Genomic DNA, 23,827 nt, shown 5'->3' on the forward strand with positions numbered 1-23,827 from the left:
GGCCTTGTGTCCTGACTTAGATTCTTTTAATTCCTTAGGTAATGAAGACTTTGAATCTGGGAAGCTGTTGTATAGTTTTAGCACACAGCACAGCACCTAACGCATGGTAGAGACTCAAAGATTTGTTGACTGAATCAAAGAATGAATGAAAATGTACAAACTACCAGTCATAAAATAAATCACAGGGATGTAAAGTACAGCACAGGGAATATAGTCAATGATATTATAACAACTTAGTATGGTGTGTAATCTATAAAAAATGTTGAATCGCTGTGTTGCACACCTGGAACTAATAAGTCACTTGTACCTCATAGAAAGAAAGAAGGAAGGGAGGGAGGGAGGAAATGAAAGAAAGAAAGAAAGAAAGGAGGGAGGGAGGGAGAGGAAGAAGGAAGGAAAAGAAAGAAAGAAAGCAAGAAAGAGAGAAAAAAGGAAAGAAAAGGAAAGAAAATGTGGAGAATTACTTCAGGATGGCTTTGCAGGGTAATTTAGAGGCTGTGTAGAAATAACCCCTACTACTAGGAGTGCACCTAAGCACAAGCGAAGGTAACAAGATGCTTTGATCATGCCAGGCAAATGGCCATTCACTCTGCTGTAGATCTGCATTTCTCAGAGGAACAAAGTGGAAAGAGGAAAAGTGAAAGATCACTTGTGTTTACCATAATTACAGGCTGGAGTTACAGAAATAAATTAAAAAAATCTTTTTTTGAGTAAGCCCCCTGCGCATTACTTGTGTGTTGATATATGAGAAGTTCTGAATGAAAAATAGGAAGATTTGAAAAAACATGTTTCTGTCCTCTGCGTGGTGTGGCTGTCATGCACTGTTCTGCTGTGTCACCACAGCACATACCCCATATTTGAGCTGAACAGCATTTATTGAGAAACGTGGAGGGCGGGGGGAGACAGAGAGAGAAGGAGGATGTACGTGTTGGAGGCGAACTCATTTCTATTGTTCCTAAACACTCATCAGCGTTAAAAAATGACATCCAAGGTGTCCTGGGGTGACTTTATAACAACGAGGAGGTGGAAATATACCTCCTTACCTACAAGAACAATTTCAAAACATCTATTTAGAAAAAGGGAAATATCCCTCTTCTGAATTTGAGCTAAGCTATTCTACATGGATATCATCTGATATTTAGAATAATACAGTTTTCTGAAGGACACACTGGGAGCATTTTTTAAAAGTGGTTTATTGACTACATCAGTAAAATAATACCGTATTGCTTACAAAAAAGCTGGCAGGTTTGTAAAATTCTTAAAGTTTTAAGGATGTTTGGTGTTTTGATGGGCAAAGAGTTTAGAAGATAAAGCGTCCCCAAAGCTAATTTGATTTGCTCTGCCGTTTGCTAACAATGGGGTTCTCTACTGCCTAACGAAAATGTTTAGATGATAAGATGGCCAGAATACGGTTTTTTTTCTTTTTTTTTTTTTTTGCGGTACGTGGGCCTCTCACTGCTGTGGCCTCTCCTGTTGTGGAGCACAGGCTCCGGACGCGCAGGCTCAGCGGCCATGGCTCACGGGCCCAGCCGCTCCGCGGCATGTGGGATCTTCCCGGACCGGGGCACGAACCCCTGTCCCCTGCATCGGCAGGCGGACTCTCAACCACTGTGCCACCAGGGAAGCCTTCCAGAATATGTTTTTAAAGTTAGAGTTGTATTTTAGAAGTAGCCGTATAATGTGAACTCTCTTAATTCTAGTAAGGAGTCTAGATTGTTTCTATTAGATATACCTTTAGAAGCAAAATATGTAAAGTTTAGCAGTTAACTAAAGGAACTGCAACATAGACAACTTGGTAAATATTTATTGAATGAAAGGGTATTTATTCCTGAAAAAGCTGAATCAGATTTTTGTAAATTGCAGCATACTTTTACATTTATAATGAGTCATTTTGTAAGACAAATAATCTCTCCCAAATTTACATTTGTGGCAAAGCCAGATTTTCATAGATCAGAATTGCTTCGAGTAAGGGCACCTTTAAGATGCCTTGTGTTGTATCTTTTTGTGGTTGCTAAGGTACAGAAAGTTTGTTTTTTTTTAAGGGCAACAGTTATTCAGTTTATAAACAATTCAGTAAAAATAGATTTCTGAGGATCTTCAATTTGTAATTGATAAATCATCCATGCTGAAATAGTTGGCCTTGATTCTATTTTCCTTGAGAATGTGGAATGTTTTATAAACACACTAAGAGTTACAAATATAGGAGGGAGGAAAGAAAGAATTACACTGTCTAATGTGATGATATACATTTGTGCATACATGAAATTTCAATCAAAACATTCTAATACAAACAGTAAATCATGTTAGAATTTGGTCTAAATTAAGGAAAGTCTCTAAGTAACACATAATCTACTTTGTTGCAATCCTATTTGGGTCCTACTGTGAGTTAAAGACCTATATTTTTTTCTGTTATCTTGTCTCTCTGCTGAGTTCTGGTGATATAATTCAAGTTTTAAGTTAAGTAAGAGCTCCTGATGAATGGGTCGTCTCTTTGTAAGATGTTCACTACCTATTGTCTAACTGGGAATGCAAGACTTATCTTGGGAATAAAAAAACATGGAGCCACATTTTAAATAGCACACTACTTTTTGAATGGATACTGGAAATCCAGTCTTGTCATTTTAACGAGAGCTGAACCAAGATCTGTAGGCCTCTCAGAGAGAGTAATCATATGGTTCTGCTTCAAAATCTGTTGAGGAAAGGTGGGGGAAAAATCAATCTTTGTTAATAAAAGGTTTATACAGAAAGAAATTGAAGTATGAAGCAGAATCGACGCTTGGAAAAATAATGGGCAAAACATTTCCTAATTTTTGCAGTTCTTCTCTTCTAGGTTTTTTATTGGGATTTTTCTGACTCTGGAGGTGTTTTTCAGTTGATACAGAATTCAAAAAGTACAGAAGTAACATGTCTTTCACCCTTCTCCCCAGCCACCATTTTCTTTCCAGAAGCATCTAATGTCGTCAGTTTCTTGTGCATCCTTTCAGAGTAATGAAAGTATTTATCCTCAGTCCCTGCCTCGAAACTATTATATTAAAGGTTCAAAAGGCAATCAAGTAAGTCACTCCTTTCTGTAAGGAACATGAATCCTCTGTATTACCACTTCAGAATTTCCTCTGACTTGCTAATTTCCAGGTGCTGGGTGGCATGATCATCACAAAAAAATATTTAGAAGTGTTATTTTTTCACACTTGAGGGCACTGCCTACTTTAGTAGGAATGTGACCAACTTATATTTTGAGAGTGTGTTGTGATATTTTTGTGATTCATATAGATAAGTACCCAAGTACCATCTTGGCTGCCCTGCTTCTTTATCCAGCTCTGATCACCTCCTTGTATCATACAGGGAAAAGAGCCCACTGGTAGAGGACCCAGGTTTCAGTCTGAGCAGTGAGTAATGCTTCCTTTCCGAGAGTAGGTTGACTTTTGCTGAAGCTCCTTGGAGTGGGACCCTACAACGGCTTTGTTGTCTGTCAGCCGTGCTGGCTAAGTGGTCCCTGTAGCAGACTGCCTTTTGTTTTGTATCTGTATTTCAGAACACACTTCTGTTTTCCCACCTTCTCCCTACTTCCCACCTTTTCCTTGCTCCTGAAGTCTCTCATCCCTCCTCCTCCCAGTCTTAACTCAAGCTTCAATTAAGACATTAGACTTTTTCAGAGGTAATGCTCCCATTCTTCCAGTGACCAGATGGACAAACCTACCTGAATCTGCCCTCATTCTCCCCTCTTCCCTTCTGTGGCCCCACTTCCTCTATCTTTTACAACATGAATCTCTCCTTTTTTTACTGATTAATTTCTCTCAATGCGTAAGATGGTCTCTAGAATCCCCATCTTAAAAACACAAAACAACACTCCACTGATCCCACCTTCCTCAACAGCTACTGCCCTGTTAGGTCTCCCATGGTCTCTCACCTGTACTGTAGTGTGTTCTAGTTGGTCTCCCTGCTTTCTTACCATCCTGTTTTTCTCCACATAAGCAGCCAGTGTGATCATTTAAAAATGCATCAGGTCATTTAACTTCTTTGTTTTTTAAACCCATTGAAAGGCTCCCCTTTGCACTTAAAATAAAATCCATTTTCCACACATTGCCTTCAAAGTCCATCATGAGCTGCCTCCAGCCCACCCCTCCTACCTCAGCTCCTTGCCCACTCCTCCTTGGCCACACAGGCTTTCCTTCAGCTACCCAAACTCACCAAATTCTCCCCACCCTTACGCCACCCTCTTAGAACTTCTGCCTGGAATTCTCATTCCACAGCTTCTGGAGAAGCTGGCACTATCGCCTCTGTTTGTTACCAAACCAGACTTCGGTCCACTCACCCAATGTGCAGCAAAGCCAATCTACTGACACTAGGTTATGGTGAAGGAAAGTACAGTGTTTCTTGCAGGGCCAAGCAAAGAGAATGGGTAGCTCATGCTCAAAAGACCCGAATTTCAGGGTCCCTTGAGATTCTGTATGAATTTTTCTATTCTGCCAAAAAATTGGGATTTTTGGGGGTAGTATTGACATCTTAACAATATTAAGTCTTTCAATCCATGAACACGGGATGTGTTTCCATTTACTTATGTCTTTCATTTCTTTCAGCAGTGTTTTATAGTTTTCATTATACAAGTCTTTCACCACTTTGGTTAATTCCTGAGTATTTTATTTGTTTTGATGCTATTGTAAATGGGATTGTTTTGTAATTTCTTTTTCAGATTGTTCACTGTTAGTGTATAGAAATGCAACTGATTTTTGCATGTTGACTTTGTATCCTTCTGCTTTGCTGAATTTGGTTATTAGTTCTAACAGATTTTGTGTGTGTGGACTCATTAGGGTTTTCTACATATAAGATCATATCATCTGCAAACAGAGATAAATTTACTTCTTCCTTTCCAATTTGAATGCCTTTTATTATTCTCTTTCTTGCCTAATTGTTCTGGGTAGAACTTCCAATATTATGTTGAATAGAAGTGACAAAAGCAGGCATCCTTGCCTTGTTCCTTATTTTAGAGGAAAAGCTTTCAGTCTTTCACCATTGAGTATGATGTTTGCTGTGGGTTTTTTAATATATGGTTTTTATTATGTTGAGATAGTGTCCTTCTATTTGTAGTATGTTGGCATTTTCTCATGAATGGATGTTGAATGTTTTCAAATGCCTTTTCTGCATCAGTTGAGATGACATGTGTTTTTTTCCCTTCCTTCTGTTCATAGGGTATATTACATTGATTGAGTTTTATATGTCTAACCATCCTTGCATTCCAGGAATAAGTCCCACTGGGTCATGGTGTATAATCCTTTTAATATGCTGCTGAATTCAGTTTGTTCGTATTTTGCTGAGGATATTTGCATTGATGTTCATAAGGGACATTGGTATGGTTTTCTTTGCTTGTAGTGCCTTTGTTGGCGTTGGTTTCAGGATAATTCTGGCCTCATGGAGTGAGTTAGGAAATGTTCCCTCTTCTTCAACTTTTTGGAAAAGTTTGAGAACGATTGGTATTAGTTCTTTAAATGTTTGGTAGAATTAGCAAGGTCCCAGTGAATTAGCAAGTTCCGGACTCTTTGTCAGGAGATTTTTTGATTACTTGTTCAATCTCCTTCTAGTGATAGATCTATTCAGATTTTCTGTTTCTTCTCCAGTTCATCTAGGTTATCTAATTTGTTGGAGTACAGTTGTTCATGTTACTCTTTTATAACAGTTACATGTTATAAACTATAACATGTTACAGTTGTTCATACTACTCTTTTATAACATTTATTTCTGTAGAATCAGTAGTTTGGTTTCATTGATTTTTTTCTATTGGTTTTCTGTTCTCTGTTTCATTTATCTCTGCTCTAATCTTTATTATTGTCTTCCCTCTGCTAGCTTGGGGTTTAGCTTGTTCTTCATTCTCTAGTTCCTTAAGTTGTCCTAGTCTTTAATGTCTGGCTTCCAAAAGGAAAAAAAGAGAAACTTAAAAGCGGGTGAGGTGGAGAAAAAGTATCAGTCCTTTAAAGCCCCTGGAAGTCACTTCAGCCAGAGGGGAAGGGGCTTGCACCAGTGGGAGGTGCAAGATCAACACTTCCCTCCAGTTTGTCTGCATCTCTGTGATTGGATCAGCAGTCGGTGATCAGAGCACAAGTACCTGATGTTTGGAGGACCCAGTCCTTTTTGCCTACCTTGGCTCCCTGCGGAAGGCGTGCAGGCTGCTGCCAAGGGATATGGACTAGGTAACTGCTTCTTGTGCTAAGAACTGAAATCGGCCCAGATTAGCCACAATTTACCATCCAAGCCTTCCCCTGAAGTTGCCAGCCTTCAAATGACTCCAGAGTTCCAAAATAGTTACATTAGATTCTGCTAGTGTAGTAATTATCTAGGTGGGAAGACAGATTCCTGGTGCTTCATACTCTGCCATCTTCTTAGAATTCTCTTCCTAGTCTTTTTTAAAGACCCTTCCCCAGCACCCAATTTAGTTAGAATAGTCAGCTGTTCTCTTCAGTCTCTTCAGCTTCTTCCCCTTCTCTCTCATACTTTCTCCTTTTCCTCTTCTAATTCAGTGGGTCTTTTTTGTCTTTTTTTAATCTTCTGGTGGTCACAAGTTCTTTTAAGAATTTGAAGACAAATACCTATGAATTATCTCCCTAGAAAAATCTATATATGCACAATCACCCCAAATGAGCAGACAGTTCAGAGGTCTGTAGGTGCTCTGAAATTCCACCATGGGGGCCCCTATTATAAGGACACATGTCTGTCATCTTCCTTTGACACTGTGCGCAGGAAGTATTCTACTCCTGCAACAAGACACTCTCTAGGAGATTGGTGAATGCGAACTGCCCCCTCACAGATTTGTAGGAAGTCTCTGATTACAGCTAGAAAAGCCTCTTTCCTGGCATATGAAATCATAACGCCATTTCCATGTTTATCCACCAACTGGCATGTTTATCCAATGACATTAAACTGGTATGTGTATGAGGTAGTTACTTACACCTTACAATACGAACTTGTGATTGCCACTCATTTGGAACATGTAGAGATGACAGGCTAGTTTAAGTGAGGACAAATTTGAATTAATCAAATATACATCTGTGTATTTGTGTGTGTTTAATTAATTAATTTATTTAATTTATTTTTGGCTGCGTTGGGTGTTCATTGCTGCACATGGGCTTTCTCTAGTTGTGGCTAGCAGGCGCTACTCTTCATTGGGGTGCCGGCTTCTCATTGTGGTGGCTTCTCTTGTTGCGGAGCACAGACTCCAGGTGCACGGGCTTCAGTAGTTGTGGCACGCAGCTCGGTAGTTGTGGCTCGCGGGCTTAGTTGCTCCATGGCATGTGGGATCTTCCTGGACCAGGGCTCGAACCCGTTTTCCCCTTCGTTAGCAGGTGGATTCTTAACCACTGCACCACCAGGGAAGACCCTGTGTGTGTGTTTCAAGCCTGGTTTCTCTTCAAGCGTGTACAGTAATAAGACATGATACACATGTGCCAACAGTGATAATAATAGCCAGCTATTTTCTAGGTAGCATTCTTTTGGGTCTCTTTTTACACTTTAAAAGCCATATCAATTACTGGTGTACAAGAAGTGCTGTAGGGGCTTCCCTGGTGGCGCAGTGGTTGAGAATCCGCCTGCTAATGCAGGGGACACGGGTTCGAGCCCTGGTCCGGGAAGATCCCACATGCCGCGGAGCAACTAGGCCTGTGAGCCACAACTACTGAGCCTGTGCTCCGCAACAAGAGAGGCCGCGATAGTGAGAGGCCCGCGCACCGCGATGAAGAGCGGCCCCCGCTTGCCACAACTAGAGAAAGCCCTCGCACAGAAATGAAGACGCAACACAGCAAAAATAAATTAATTAATTAATAAATTCCTACCCACAACATCTTCTAAAAAAAAAAAAAAAGAGTGGCAAAGAAAATTCAAAAGTTTAAAAAAAAAAAAAAAAGAAGTGCTGTAGTAGTCGTCAAGGAAACAGTCTCTTCTTTTAAGGAGGTTAAATGTTCTTTTGGCGGGGATTCCCTGGCAGTCCAGTGGTTAGGTTCGATCCCTGGTCGGGGAACTACAATCCTGCAGACCACGCAGCACAGTCAAAAAAAGTTCTTTTGGCAAGTGTGTTCAAATTCTAACTTTCCGTAGTAAACTGTTTTATGGAGGGGATACCGAGATATACTTAATGCTGGCCGTGGATTAGAGGGTCAAAATTGATAAGGTTGAAAAATTTTAAAACACATAATGAAATAACAGTGTTCTGTCATGAATGTTTCTGGAGTGGCCCTTGCAACCATGGACACCCCGGGCTGACTGGGGTACACTGCCTGGTAGGTGATGTACATTTTTCTTGGCCACGTTGACCAAGAAGCAGCGCCCATGAGGGGTTGTTCAGTGGTTCCATATGCTCCTGAGCAGACAACCAATGTATGCATCTTAAACAGTGTTTTTTGAATTATGTTTTCTTCAGGATTGAATTCACCAGTTGAATCTTCCAGTGAGGCCAAGTAAGTGGAAATAAGATTGAGTAACTGCTAACAGGAGTTGGATTTAAACAGACAACTTAAAAAATAAAAGGCTCATATCTCCCAAACTTTTATCCAGCCTGGCAAATTGGATTTTAGTGTGGAATCATGCACAGTTAGATCATGGAGTGTGCATGTGGCCAGTGCTGCTTTCTTTTAAGTGGTCCTGTTTATTTAAAAAACTTGAAAATGAGAAGTTGTTTTGCTCGCTCAGTTAGGGTTTATTGTAAAACTCAGATGCCAGAAAAAGAGAGTACAGTATTGTTTTTGTGCTGTGAGAGTGTGAAGTGGACCACGAGTGAACCGGAGAAGTCATGGTCGTGGTGCTTTCTTCCTTCTGCCCAAAGAAGGAAAGCTCTAATGGTCAACACATGGTGTTTGTGGATGTCTGGCGTTAACACTCATGGATTTCTGGCCGCATCAAGGCCTTGATGAAGATGCTGGAAGTGGTGGCAGACACAGTCACGCCAAGTGTACATTTTCACTCTTATTCCCCAGGGGTGATAAAAATAATGCTAGAAAGAAACAAAAAGGTGGAGAGAAAAGTGGGCCCTGTGCTGTGTTGGTAGATGGCATTTGTCATAAAAAGGGCCAGTTTGATAGCCTCGGAAAGAAGAAGTTGTTCTGCCTGGCTCCATGCGGTGTAGCTTCATGGGTGAAGGTGCTAACTTTCAGTCTTCCCAGGGGTAGCCACGTAGCACCAACAGCTGAGGGAATACAGCGATTTTCCTTTTCCATTCTTGTGTTCCCCTGAAATAGAGGTCGAACAGATATTTTAAAGGTGCAAAATGCTATCAGAAAATACTATTTGAAATGAACATTACAGGAATATCTTGGCATAATGGCCGCAAAACACTCTATCGCTTTGCAGGAAAGAGGTATAGAGGCAAGCAGCACGTTAGCATTGAGGACTGCTTGTCTCGCCTGGTAAAAGCAAGCGCAGTGTACAAAGAAGTGTATCTTGAATGTGTTATTTTCATTCCTTTAGCACAAATAAATCATTTGGTTTCACTTCAAAGTGGAAAAAAAAAATCCCATGTGTGGGAGGACACGTGGTTGTTGTGTAATCCCATGTGACACGACAGACACGGAGTCATGGACCCATCGCCCAGACAGACCCTCCCAGTGAGACTGAGCCCCTTCTTGATCCACAGAGGAGGAAATGAGGGGCCCCGGAGAGACCACAGGACTCGCCCGAGATCACACAGTTGATCCATGACAGCAATACGCAATTTTCTTACAAAAGTGAGAATTTAACCACAAAAAACTTTAGAAAATTACCCTTATCTGCCAAGTGAGTTTATCTTTTAACTGTGACTTACATCCTTCTAAGTGCAGCTCAGTGATCATCTTTGGAACCCTTCCAGAACCCCACAGGTTGGACCAAGGGCTCTTCCTGCTATACCACCTCCTGCCTCTCTCTTCCATAGCTTTTGTTATATTTTGGAGAAATCATCTGGTCGTGTTTTTGTGTATGAATCCTCCATGTACATTCATCTTTATAGTTTATTTTGTTTCATTCTTCTTTGTGCTTTATAGGAATGGAGTAATGACCAGCATGAGTAACACCACCCCCCTTCCTATTTTTGTGAGTTTTACAATGACCCCCCCCCCAGGGGGTGCTCTGTGCTAATTATTACGGTGAGCCCTGGCCAGTGGTGTTTTCAGAACATCATGCTAGGTTAGAGCACATAGTCTACAGGAACCTAAATTATCTGAGGATGGAAAGCCATTCCGAACCAGGTGGACACGACTGAACAAACGGGCGAGGTGGGGGCCCTACACTGTCGCTGTCAGTGTGATGACCGGCTGACGATAAACAGGGACCCTTTGTTCTACTAGTGGCTAAAACATTATAGGAATGTTTGATACTATGTATAAAATAGACAACTGATGGGAACATACCAGATAGCACAGGGAACTCTACCTAATGCACTGCGGTGACCTAAATGGGAGGGAAGTCCAGAAGGGAGGGGATATCTGTATCTGTATGGCTGATTCATTTTGTTGTGCAGTGGAGGCTAGCACAACGTTGTAAAGCAACCATGCGCCAATAAAAATTAATAATAATAATAATAAACATTATAGTAATGAGAATGGGAGGATAACCTTTGTGAACCTTAAACCGCACCCCTGGACAAATAAGAACTATTAACATTGATGAGAACCGGAAGCCTTAGTGTCAGTGAGATTCCAAGTTTGATGCTTTTTTTTTTTTACATTTAGTTTTTCTATTAAAAAATATATCAAACAAGTGTAGAGAATCATATTTTGAACATCTGTGGATCCAGTCAGCTTTACTAAACCTTAACTTTTTTTTACAGGACCTAAATATATGCATTTGTAATTTACTTTGTGTTTTTATTAAAATTTTTTATTAAAGTATATTTGATTTACAATATTGTGTTAGTTTCAGGTATACAGCAAAGTGATTCACTTATACATATATATATGCACACTATATATATTACTTTATATGTACTATGTATATTTTCCAGATTCTTTTCCAGTATAGGTTTTAACAAGATATTAAATTTAATTCCTTAAGACTGTAACTTTTTTTTTTTTTCTTTTTGCGGTACGCGGACCTCCCACTGTTGTGGCCTCTCCCATTGTGGAGCACAGGCTCCGGACGCGCAAGCTCAGCGGCCATGGCCCACGGGCCCAGCCGCTCCGCGGCATGCGGGATCTTCCCAGACCGGGGCACGAACCTGTGTCCCCTGCATCGGCAGGCGGACTCTCAACCACTGCGCCACCAGGGCAGCCCAAGACTGTAACTTTTTGATATTTTGTATTCTTTTTCTTCCCTATCCAGTGGTCACTATTACAAATTTGACTTATTACTCTGAGATTCTAAGTTTGACTCTCTGGGGCCTCCCCAACGCAAGGGCTCTGTGTGATGGGACAGGAGCTGTGTCTTGTAGCAGTAAGATCATAGTTCAGGAGCCACGGTGAGGCTCATAAAGATTTGAAATGCAGCAGAGAGATCAGACTGCAGAGCCAGGGTTCCCAGATCCCAGATTCTTGACTAGTTCAGATTTCCCCAGGGGACGAGGAGGGACAGTGGCCCCTGAGAGTCACTCATCAGAGTGAACCTCAAACAGACATGGTTAGAGGAAATGTATGGTTTAGGGATAATGCTTTTCAAACATTTTTTGACTGTAACCCACAACAACAAACAAACTTTGCTTGGTGACCCTCGACACATGCACATGTACACACACAAACACACACTCACACACAGACACACACAGAACACCTACCTCTGAATGAAACATTTAAATGGAATAATGCCTTTTCTTTCTTTGTCAGCTGCCCTGCAATATGGTCTACTTTGTTGTTTTTACAAAAGCTATGTGTTCCAGTAAGTTGATTTCCCAGGCCATTAATAGATAGGAACCCACAGTTAAAACGACAACAGCAGCAGCAAACCCTGGTTTAGAGAACTGTGATTTGTTTCGTGGAGCAAAAGTTTTTTAAGCGTATATTTCGTTTAACTGTGCTGAACATCTTTATAAATAGCTGTTTTCTACTGCTGACCTGAGTTTACAGATTTATGCCACAATTTACTAATAACAAATCTTATGTAAAACTAAGCAGAATTCAAAGCTCTTTGGGGGTTCAGATTATTCTGTGTTGTGTTACTTCTCTTTAGAGCTCCTGACCCTCTTCAACCATTGCTTTAATGCAGCCTGTCTCGATTAAGTAAACAGAGCTTGAACACAGTGTCTTAACTATATTTTATAAATTCATGATTGTTAAGCCACAAAATCAACCTTTCCAAATAAAACTGAGTGTAAGTCAAACTGCCAAGAGAAAGAGAACAGCTATCAAGCGCTTAACGTCTCCTTTTCTTTACCTTTCTCCATACAGTGCTAACTAAAGTCTATACAAGGAATAAAGCGATGTATGTGTTACTTCGTATTTACAGAATGTCACCAATTTTTGTGTAACCACCATCTTCTTCACAGAGCTGCCTGATGGCTATCACAAGAGCAGGCGTTGTGATAGCGCCTTTGTTCAAGATGTGCATGTAATTGTACTCAGAAAGGTGCAGCTTTCCCCCCAGGGAAGCAAAGGAGAAAATTATGTTTAATTCATAGTAAATGAGCTATTGTTGGAGATTCTGAGCTAGATTGATTCCAAGATGCTAAAATGAGTCAGCTTTCTCCAAAATATTACCAGCAGCTACTTTAAACATTAACAAGGGAGCTGGTTTCTAAAATCTGGAAGAAGGAGAGAGTTTTGTTTAAGCCAGCTATTTCACAGAAGAGGAAATGCAGTTCTACCTCAGGAAATTTAAATGGGACTGTTGAATAACTGGGAAAGAATGTCTCCTTTGGATGAGAGGGCAAAGAAGAATTCAGCTGATTTTCAGGGAGAATAACAAATGTGACAGCAGTACTTTTTTGTGTACGCGTTTATGTATGTGACTATGTGTAACTTCTAGAACTTTCTGGTCTTATGACCCCTTTCTATTTTTTTTTTTTAAAGATTTATTTATTTAGGCTGTGCTGGGTCTTTGTTGTGGCACGAGGGATCTTAGTTGCGGCATGCATGTGAGATCTAGTTCCCCTACCAGGGATCAAACCTGGGCCCCCTGCATTGGGAGTGCAGAGTCTTACCCACTGGACCATAAGGGAAGTCCCATAACCCTTTCTACTTTTAAGAATTATTGAGAACTCCAAAGAACCTTTGCTGATGTGGCTCATATCTTTTTTTTTTACCATTTTAGTAATTAAAACTGAGAAGCTTATAAAATATACTGACTCATTAAAGACAACAATAAACTCATTATATAGTAACATAAACTTTTTTTTGAAAAAACTAGATTTTACCCCCAAATAGTGAAAAGAGTGCTATTGTTTTATATTTCTGCACATCTGTTTAATGCCTGGTTTACTATACGACACTTGGATTCTCACATCTTCTCCTGAATACAGTCTGTTGTGATCTGTTGTTTGGGTCGAAGTACATGGGGAAAATCTAGCGCACACAGATGTGTAGTTGGAAAAGAGAGGGCTTCACAGCCCACTGAAAGGGACTCTGGGACTCCCAGGGGTCCTTGGGTCACATTTTGAGAACCACTATCCTATAAAGTAGTTTGGAAGAATATATGAGTGGTGAGATGATCAGTGGTCCTAATTTTTTATTTTTCATTTTTATATCTTTTGTACAGTGAAGATGGATCACTTGTGCAAACTATAAATTCGAAAAGAAGAGGCATGAGCATGTTGAGAAAAGACCCTAGAAACCCAAGCAGAGACATTTATACTTGGGAAACCATGGAGCCACTGTAATTTCTCAAGTAGGAAAATGGCATGTTAAAAATTGTATTTGGTAGTACATGGATTAGAATTGGAAGAGAGGAGCTCCTTCAGAGGTGTTGCAGTGATCAAGGTGGGTGGTGCGGTGGGGCAGGGCTCAGATATGAGGAAATGGAGAGAAAGCTTCAAAATCTGAAAGACATTTCGAAGGCAGAATTACCAAGACTTGGATATAGGGAATAAAGGAGAGGGAAGAGTCAAAGGTGACTGAGAGTTTTTAAGTCTAGAACATTTGAAGAATATTTTTCCTCTTACATCCAACCTTTAACCTTTTCTGAAAATTATCCTGATTAAGTTCACTGAAGTCTTATTTTGTGTTTTTCAGAGTTGGCCAGCCCATCCCAGGGCTTAGGAGAAAGTCAACCCCCTTTCCAGCCCGCATTGGTCACAGTTACTTCCAGAAGAAAGGGAAGACCTATGACATCCCTGGAGAGTTGGTACCTATGACATCCCGGGAGGCGTCCTTGCTCACTCCACTCGGGCCCTGCAGGCAGTGAAGGGCCTTGGGTCCAGCTCCTGTTTGCACTGGACGCCTGTGGTCCCTCTCTTATGCACTCCAGCACCCCCATCAGCTCCCTCTTCTCCTTCACCAGCCCAGCAGTGAAGAGACTGCTCGGCTGGAAGCAAGGAGATGAAGAGGAAAAGTGGGCAGAGAAGGCGGTGGACTCATTAGTGAAGAAGTTAAAGAAGAAGAAAGGAGCCATGGATGAGCTGGAGAGGGCGCTCAGCTGCCCAGGGCAACCGAGCAAGTGTGTGACGATTCCCCGCTCCCTGGACGGGCGGCTTCAGGTGTCTCACCGCAAGGGTTTGCCCCACGTCATTTACTGCCGAGTGTGGCGTTGGCCCGATCTCCAGTCTCACCATGAATTGAAGCCACTGGAGTGCTGTGAGTTCCCATTTGGCTCCAAGCAGAAAGAGGTGTGCATTAACCCCTACCACTACCGCCGTGTGGAGACGCCAGGTGGGTTTCCTTCATGGTTCATTGTAAGAGGTAAGAGGGTGTGTCTCAGTTGGTGGAGAACATGGGGCACTGGCAGGAGAAGGACCCCCCTTCCCGCGAGAGAGGGAGAGAAGAGAGGGAGGTTCGATTTGCAGGAACTGATCCAAATTCTGTAGTCAGAACAATCTAGACAGAAGATACTTTCATTTCAGTATACGTGTAAGCTTTGTGTGATTTTGAAAAATGCAGTTTTATTTTGATGCATTTTGGAGTCATCATCCAGTTCTTGAAAGCTCTTAATATCGCCTCGACATGATCAACTGGAAGAAAATAAACATCCTCCTCCCCATCCCCCTTTCCTGCACTCAACTGTGCTGAGCTAAACGGGCTGCACTTTCCCCAAGCTCAAGTAAGTGGAGATATCTCCTACCTAGGTCTGAAAACAGCCAGTGAAAGAGTTGCTGGAAACCCTTCCAAGACTGAACATAGTGGCGGTTAGGGGAGATTGGTGGCTGTTCTTAAATATGGCTTTAAATATAGGAAGGTGTTGTTCCTAAAACTCTTCACACACATGTGTGTGTGTGTACCTATATTTCACACACACACACACACACCCTTTTGGAGAAGTCTGGTGTTGCTCTTCATTCCTTCACACTGGCTGTAACAATTTGACTACGTTTCTCTTTGGATGGAGTGTTCCTATGGCTTGATGGATGCAGTTTTTGTGGGAGCTTCCTCTCCCTGACTGGCCATCTGCCCCATTCCAGGAGACCAAAGGGCTGGCACGTGCACTCTGGGAACTGGCCCATGTCCATCACGAGGCAGTTCTAGGTAGGAAGGCAGGTAGTGGGGGGAGTCCAGCCTGCCTCCTGGCCCCCTCCCAGGCTCAGTTAACCTTGCAGCTGTCCTGGCTAAGTCATGCCCAGCCTACAGCAGTCTTAGTGAGGTGACCTTTCAGGCTCCCAAATCCCACTATCATGCTGTTAAACTGTTGTCAAGGAAGTCACCTGCCTGAACGTGGATGCTTCTCACGGTCACATCACCCTGGATACAGGGTGAGACTGTGATGAGAAAGGCCCACATTCCTGGTGAATGTGGTGTGCTTTCTCCTGGATCGTGTAGGTCTTTGCTTTCTCCTCTTCTTTCTTGCTTCTCTGTGAGCTATCTTTGCCTACTTAAAAAAAATGTCATCGATGAGTTTATGACAGAAATGACTTGATTTCCCTTTTGTTTCTAAGATTTGAATTATATTAAGCATTCAGAATACATCCCATGAAAAATATTTATCAAGAAATCATTTTTCTCTTCCTGAGTAATGTAGTTATAAAATGTGTCTTGTAAGAAGTATCTTGTAAAATGTATCTGGCTTTCCTTTTGAACACTTGAAACCCTAATTTTAAAGGATTATTTCATGTTTTCATATTATGTGAGGTTCTTTCAGGAATGATAGTGTGAATGTTTTTACATATGGCAGGTAGATTTCATATCATCATATTTTAGGTTTGAGTTTCCAAAATGAAAGATGGGAAAAGATTGTATTGATTTTAAGGTAATGTTTAAGCTATACCTTTTTTTTTCAATTCCTAACTTTGATCTTTTAATAGAAAAAGGCATATTTTACATCTAGCTTTCTGGCCGTGCTTAAAGTCAGTATTTTGAGAACAATGAAGATGCTAATGTGCACCAAGTTTGCTGGGTCCCTGATTATCATGAAGCTGAAGTTTTGCCTTTGAAATCTCTCATCTTTTGACCATCCATTTTAGGAACCTTGAAGGCTGAATTCTGATTCTCTTTACACTCACACAACCACTTAAATAATCAATTTTAGTGCTTTTCAAACTATCTGTAGTGAAGGACCAGTTTTTAAAAAAATTTCCAATCCCTCAAATATCAGTATTTTTACAATACAAATGAATTACTAGGCAGATGAAACTTTTGAAAGACTTACAAAATACAAGCTCAATATTTTTTACTATTCATTTCAACAGATATAAAATTACTCTGTCAAGTGGCTATTAAAGTTTCTAAACACAGACTCTCAGTTTCAGTACTTGTATTTCCACGGACTGGTACCCAGCAGCTGGTAAAGTCTCACCAGTCCTCAGACCTCACTTTGTGTGCCTTGCGTCTGGTAGAAGCTGTGCAAAAATGTTTCCATGGCTCATAATGATTTTTCTTCATGCAACTAGAGGTTATTTCAGGAGTATAATTTCTCCTCCCTGTAAAATGCCCACACTCTATCAGAACCACGTGACTTTTGAAAAAGATACAAAAGCTTTTCTCAGCTTTGCTCTGCATTTCCTTATACGCAGTAACTCCTTCCATTATCTGCCCCCAGGGTAATGCTTAGATAGTGTGGTATTTAAAAGGTGGCATCATATTGAGACCAGTGTCTGTAAGCTCACTAGGTCATATTTGCAAGCAGCAGTTGTGATGCAGAAATAGAATTGAGTAATTAGAAATAGCTATTACTATAGATTGAATGTCTGTGTCCCCCCCAAATTCATATGTTGAGAACCTCATGCCCAAGGTGATATTATTAAGAGGCGGGGCCTTTAGATGACTAGGTCATGAGGCTAGACCCCCATGAGTGGGATTAGTGTCCTTATAAAAGAGGCCCCAGAGAGATCCCATTCCCTTCCTACCGTGTGAGGACACAGTGAGAAGAAGCCAGCCTGCAACCCAGAAGAGGGGTCTCCCCAGAACCTGACCAGGCTGTACCCCTATCTTGGACTGCCCAGCCTCTGGAACTGTGAGAAATAAATTTCTGTTGTTTATAAGCTTCCCAGTCTATGGTATACCTGCTATAGCAGCCCTAAGGGGCTAAGACAGCTGTGTTTTGAGTGAAAGTATTTACAAATACGATCAGTGCGAACCTAAGGTAAACTGAGCTTGTCAGGCTGAATTACAACCAGGATGATACCATCAGTTTTCCTTACAAATCTTCACTGCCTTTGGTTTTACCCAGATGATAGAAATACATTATCAAGATATTTGCCTCAATAAAGAAAAATGCATCCTTTCTTTTCTTTTGGTGCCTCAGACCTGCAGGCCACGGTGGAGTGAAAGTCTCTGCATTCAGATATGAGGGAGTTTGTTTATCAATGTTAAGAATACACCGTAGATATCTTACATTAGAACTGAAGTCACAGCGAGTATCTGAATTCTTCATCCAAAAAAGAAAAATGAGTGTTTATTTGATCTTTGTTAACACTGTGATCAAGAAGCATCACTGGAAAAGAAGTCACATGTCATTTACTATGTCAGCCCCTCACTTTCAGAGTATTCATGAGGCAAGGCATTTTTGTATGCCTGTATATTCATGGATTACATAAAAGGAAATTGAATGGCTTATCATCCAGGTTATTTTTGCACGGTGATGTTGAGTATTTGTTCTGTCATGTCATAAGGCATATACAAATACTGGCTTTTGAAGGAGGAAGAAATCATTGTTTCTCTGCCACCCTCATATCTGTAGTGGTTTCACTTAAAACTTTTCATCTACCTGTTGGAGTTTATATTCTACCTGTAGAACTGAAAATTATTGCTTGTTAAGAAGAGATAAGTGTATGATAGTGGGTAAATGGTGGACTTTGTGATGGATGTTATTGTATTATAATTGTTGTCTGTTTACTCCAAAACATTTACTTTCTATGAAAGTTTTTATTGATACTTGCATGTGATAACAAATCCATAGTGTGATTTGAAACAAGTGCTACCTGAGCCATTTCCAGAAGCAAGCTCTTTTAATCATTCTGGCTTGGTTCTTTTGCTAGTTCTCTCCATTATTACTAAAAAAGTATGAAGATAACGCTAGATAATATACATGTTTCCAAATTTATCACTTTTAGCTAATTTCATTGACTCTAACATAAAAGATGAAGATTTAGCTAATTTATATTACCTTTTTCCTTTCTTCCTCTTCTCAACCTATATTTTGGTTTCTATTATATTATTATATAAGTTAATATAATATTAATTATATTATTCTTTTGGCTATTCTATTAGTTTCCATTGTGGGATTTGGGGTAAGAATTATTCCCCCTTAGAAGAGCATTGATCCATTGCCTTCTACTGTCCAGCATCGGTGATGGGAAGTAATAAATCAGTTTCTCATGTCCTTGTAGGTGACTTTGAGGTGATCTTCTGGGAGCTTTTAGAATATTCAGTTTGTCCTTAGGTGTTTGAAATTCAAGATGGTATGACTAGGTCTGGATCTTTTTTCATTAATTAGGCTGTATACTCTGTGGCTCTTTTCAATCTGATGACATAGATCCTTCTTTAGCTCCGAGACGTTTTTGCCTATTATTTCTTTGATCACTTCGTCCCTCTGTTTTCCCTGCTTCTCTTTCTGGAACTTATGTTGGTGCCAGGTCACCCCTCAACAATACTTCATGGAATAGCTTCTTTCTGGCAAGCCTTGGGACACTTTAGAAGTCAGTGGGAGCTAGGAATGCCTGGACAATGCTTGCCCTTGAGAATTGCATCTGTTCCTGTTTTTGTATAGAATCAGGAGCGAATTGTTCTTTTTAAAGTATGGAACCCAGAAGGAAACATACTAAAATGAACAGACTTTATCTATAGGTTCTCTGTTACTGCTTATCTTCTACTTATTCACTTTTGTTACTACTCACTGTTTATCTTTTACTTTATAACTTTTAGTTACCTTTAAGCCTTTCTGCTAAAGGCAAGTAGAATGTTTTTACTTAAGCAGCCGTACGGAGCCTAAAAATTTAGGCTGGTCATCTAAGTAATTCACTGTGGTTTCTGAAGTAAAAATATTCTGGGCATGACTTGGGGTTTCATTGTGAGCAATAGAAACCGATTTTGCACTAAACAAACAAACAAACAAAAAACCGCTTTATTGGCAGAATCAAAGGAAGCAGTGAACAGTCAGGTCTCCAGAAGGCCAGGTAATAGGGCAGCTCTGGTCATTTCTGCGATGGGAATGAGTAGGCAATTTTTAGAGCGCTGACATCAGAACGATTCTCTGCTAAACTTTTCGTTAATTGGCTGCGAGGAGAGAAACCATTGCTTCAGCTTGATTCCCAAGCTGTCTTTTGAGGAGGAGATGGGACCTTCGTGGACAATGTCACGATGAGCACACAGAATGGTGGACAGGTGGTTCCCAAAGGAAAAACAGGAGTTTATCACCCAAGAATGGATAGACGAAAAGCAGCCCGCCTCCACTCTCCTTTGGGCGGGTGAGCCGAGGTTCTAACATACCGGTTCCTTCCTCCCCCCAGTTCTGCCTCCCGTGCTCGTGCCCAGACACAGCGAGTATAACCCGCAGCTGAGCCTCCTGGCCAAGTTCCGCAGCGCGTCCCTGCACAGCGAGCCGCTCATGCCGCACAACGCCACCTACCCCGACTCCTTCCAGCAGCCTCCGTGCCCGGCCTTCCCTCCGTCGCCCGGGCCCCCGTTCCCGCAGTCCCCGTGCACAGCCGGCTACCCTCACTCCCCGGGAAGCCCTTCCGAGCCGGAGAGCCCCTTCCAGCACTCAGGTCAGTGAAAGCCGCGGTCTCCCGGTATACGAGTACCCTACACGGTTGTGTAGGCGGGGCCATCGTAAAAACCAGCGCTGCCACTTGCAGTTCACACAGCAGTTTCCTGCGGGCCGTTGGACCCTGCCCACCCTCTAACCAGATCAGGACTCTACCCATTTTGGAGCAGTTATCAATTTCTTTCTTTTTTAAAAAAAACTTTATTGGGGTATAATTGATTTACAGTGTTGTGTTAGTTTCAGTTGTACAGCAAAGTGAATCAGTTATACATGTACATATATCCACTCTTTTTTTAGATTCTTTTCCCATATAGGCCATTACAGAGTATGGAGTAGCATTCCCTGTGCTATACAGGAGGTCCCTATTAGTTACCTATTTTATATATAGTAGTGTGTATATGTCAATCCCAATCTTCCAATTTATCCCTGTACAATCCAGTGGCATTAAGTACATTCACACTGTTGTGCAACCATCACCACGATCTATTTCCAAAATTTTTTCATCACCCCAAACAGAAACCCTGTGCCTGTTAAGCAGTAGGTCCCCATTATGTCTTCCTCTAGCCCCTGGTAAGCTTTTATCTACTTTCTGCCTCTGTGGATTTGCCTATTCTAGGTACCTTATATAAATGGAACCGTACAATATTTGTGGGGGTTTTTGTGTCTGACTTATTTCACTTAGCACGGTGTTTTTCACAGTCCATCCACATTGTAGCAGTATCAGTTACTCCATTTTTGTAACTGAACAATAGTCCACTGTATGGATATACCACATTTTAAAAATATCCATTCATTGGGTGATGGATATTTGGGTTGTTTCTACCTTTGGCTCTTGTGAGTAATGTTGCTATGAACATTGATGTTCAAGTATTTGTTCGAGTCCCTGCTTTTACTTCCTTTGGGTACATACCTAGGAATGGAACTGATGGGTCATATGAACTCTACGTTCAGCCCCTTAATTTTGTAGATAGATTGACTTAAGGACTTACAAAAGGGTCCCCTTTATAACTTTTGCACCAGGGTCATAGTTCATTTTCTCTTAGGGAAATGCCTCATCATTGGCACTGCGGTGTGGTCCATGGACCACGTGCATTAGAATCATCAGCAATGCCTGTTAAAACCTGCATGGCTGCATCCAGCCACTGATCTATTGACTCACAATTTCGGGCGGTGGGCCCAGGAATCTGCATTTTAACAGGTTCCACTGATGATTTTTATGCCCACTTAAGTGTGAGAACTACTTGGATGGACAATTCAGTTCAACAAAGGCAGTGGAGTTAATGCCATTGAACTCCACTGCTAACATAACAAGACCATCCTGAACCGACATGAGGAATGTGAACAGAAGGAATCATTTGTTCTGAGGTCCTTGATAAAGAGTTTTCTCTCTTCCTCAGGAGTTTTTATTGTTTTGAATTAATTTCTGATAACATGTTATCAACTGAATGCATACCATTTGCCTAATTATGATCATCTGATCATAAAACTGATATCTGGGGAGAAGAGCCCTTCTTAGCATGCCTTGGGCACAAGCTTATAATCAGGTTTCAGCCATTCTGTGTTTTGGGGGCCATATTTTGAACTGGTTGAGTCAGAGTTTCCCTTTGGCCATTGTACAATCCATGGCACCAGAGGAACTGAAAATTAAATTCACTTCAAAGAAGGTTTAGCATTCTCTGTTTTGAAAGCCAGGTAACAGACTATAGAGAAAAGCTAGGAGAATAGCTCCTAGATTTGAAGGTCCCATCATGAAGTCATTTGAACCCAATAATAACTCATAAGTCAGAGGGACAGCGAATCAACCCTCTAGTGAGGGCCTCAGGACAACCAGTTTCTCCTGGAGGACTGTCCCAGTGTCACTGTAGAATGGCCCCCTTACATTACTGGTCTCTCTGTAGCAGTGACACTGTCCACCAAAGCCAGGAGTTTAGCGGCAGAAAGGGTTGACTCAAGCTGTCCTTGTGCAGTCTATCAGTTTGATGTTCCTTTGTTTTACTGCTTTCTTTTAGTTGACACACCACCCCCACCTTATAATGCCGCCAAAGCCCCAGGGACCCAGAATGCCTGACCTATAGATGCCACAGCTGAGAGTCACTTGGTACTGTCAGTGCCTAATGGAGGTCACTTGGCAGATGAAGAGCCAAATGTAGCTGTTCTCCAAGAGTACTTCCTATTACCACCTCCCTTCTGGGAAACAAAGAGAAAAGCAAAAGAAAACAAAACGTGCCAGCCTGCTGTTTCATAAGTGTTGTCAGGGGCAGATAGCATGGTTTCGCATTTTGACTTTGGCATTCCTCAGTCCCATAGAGTGAATGTTTTGTGTGTTATCCTGGTTAGTAGAACAAGTAAATTTTAAATTTTAACCGAACATTTACGAGTCTGTAGTTCTGGATGTTTTAGTATGGAATTAGGTATTTAAGAAGTTAGTAATTTTGTCCCGTTTGTGTTTCTTTACTATAATAAGTTTATAGTAATGTCTTTCATTTGGCTTAGAGGAGTGCTCTTCAAAATATGTATATAGCTTTTACATAATTTTATTTGTGTCCTATAATAGGCTAGATAAATATTGCTCCACTTTAATGTTCATACAGACCACGTGGCGATCTTGTATGCAGATTTTGATTCCCTAGATCTGGGGTGCTTTCCAAGAATCTGCATTCCTAACAAGCTCCCAGGTGATGCAGTGGCTGCAGTTCCAGGAACCACGTCGAGCAGGGAGGGTCAAAGCGCTTTACTATCTAAAGTATCTCAGAGGGAATTCTTTCATAAGTGAAGGTCCATTTGGAAATCAAATAATAACCCCCTAATTTATCTGTTTTGTGAGTTCATATTTTAGTGCATATAGGAACACACTCTAGACACAAGAATTACTAGAATATTCAAAGAAAAGAAAGATACTATAATCAATAGAAAGGCAGAGAAAGAGTGTGAGGGGCGAAGAAAAAAACCCGCCAAATTTGGGTTAGTGGCAACTTAACTTTGAAAAATTTGGGGTGAAAACATAACATTCATGGATTTCCTAATGAAATAGACCTCTCCCTTTAAAATATTTTTATGCCATAATTATCCCATATGTACACAAAGGAGAATGTGAGTCTATGTGGACATTGTTTTTTCTTTCTTAAATAAAATCCTATGCAGTGTTTTTGGTTTGATTTTTACATATTCGAACAAATTTTTTTCAGCTTTAGGTCGTTAGAAAAGGGTACTCTTCGCCACGGGGATTCAGTTTGGCACTGCAACAGCAAGATGCTGTCGTCTGTAAAGATGAGGTGACCTGGCAGCTTCCTTTTAGCTGTGTTTCCTTTCGGGGGGATGAAGTTTACATGGATTCACTCATATCGCTGTTGCCTGGCCCCTCAATTCTAGTAAACATGTTTACAAAGCCTCCATCCATGGGAGAATCACAAGGACGGTGGCCCCTGTGCACAGGTACGTGGACCACATGAGCTACCTGCCAACAGCTTCCGTGGAAGAGGCAGGTTTGTAAAGATCACACAGCAGCCTCCTGGGTCTTGCAGCTGACTTTCTGGTGAACAGCGGTAACCGCAGTTTCCTGGTGGAGTTGTGAGCTGGGAGGCACGAGCGTGGCGGTAGTGAT

General features: G+C 41.2%; 1 protein-coding gene across 6 annotated transcripts in view; it reads left to right on the forward strand.

Annotated features, from left to right (window-relative positions):
* Positions 1 to 23,827, forward strand: part of SMAD9 (SMAD family member 9) — a 63,887-nt gene that overhangs the window by 23,896 nt on the left and 16,164 nt on the right. For 5 of the 6 annotated variants that reach the window (XM_067713335.1, XM_067713336.1, XM_067713330.1 and 2 more), the window contains exons 2-3: positions 14,109 to 14,744; positions 19,970 to 20,227. In XM_067713335.1, coding sequence (XP_067569436.1) covers positions 14,333 to 14,744; positions 19,970 to 20,227 — 670 coding nt within the window. In that variant the 5' untranslated portion in view covers positions 14,109 to 14,332. Of the gene's footprint in view, positions 1 to 13,635; positions 13,765 to 14,108; positions 14,745 to 19,969; positions 20,228 to 23,827 lie in introns of all 6 variants that reach the window. The other variant, XM_067713332.1, reaches the window with a different exon arrangement.

Source organism: Pseudorca crassidens, chromosome 18, assembly GCF_039906515.1.
Source record: "Pseudorca crassidens isolate mPseCra1 chromosome 18, mPseCra1.hap1, whole genome shotgun sequence".
Classification (NCBI taxonomy): domain Eukaryota; kingdom Metazoa; phylum Chordata; class Mammalia; order Artiodactyla; family Delphinidae; genus Pseudorca; species Pseudorca crassidens.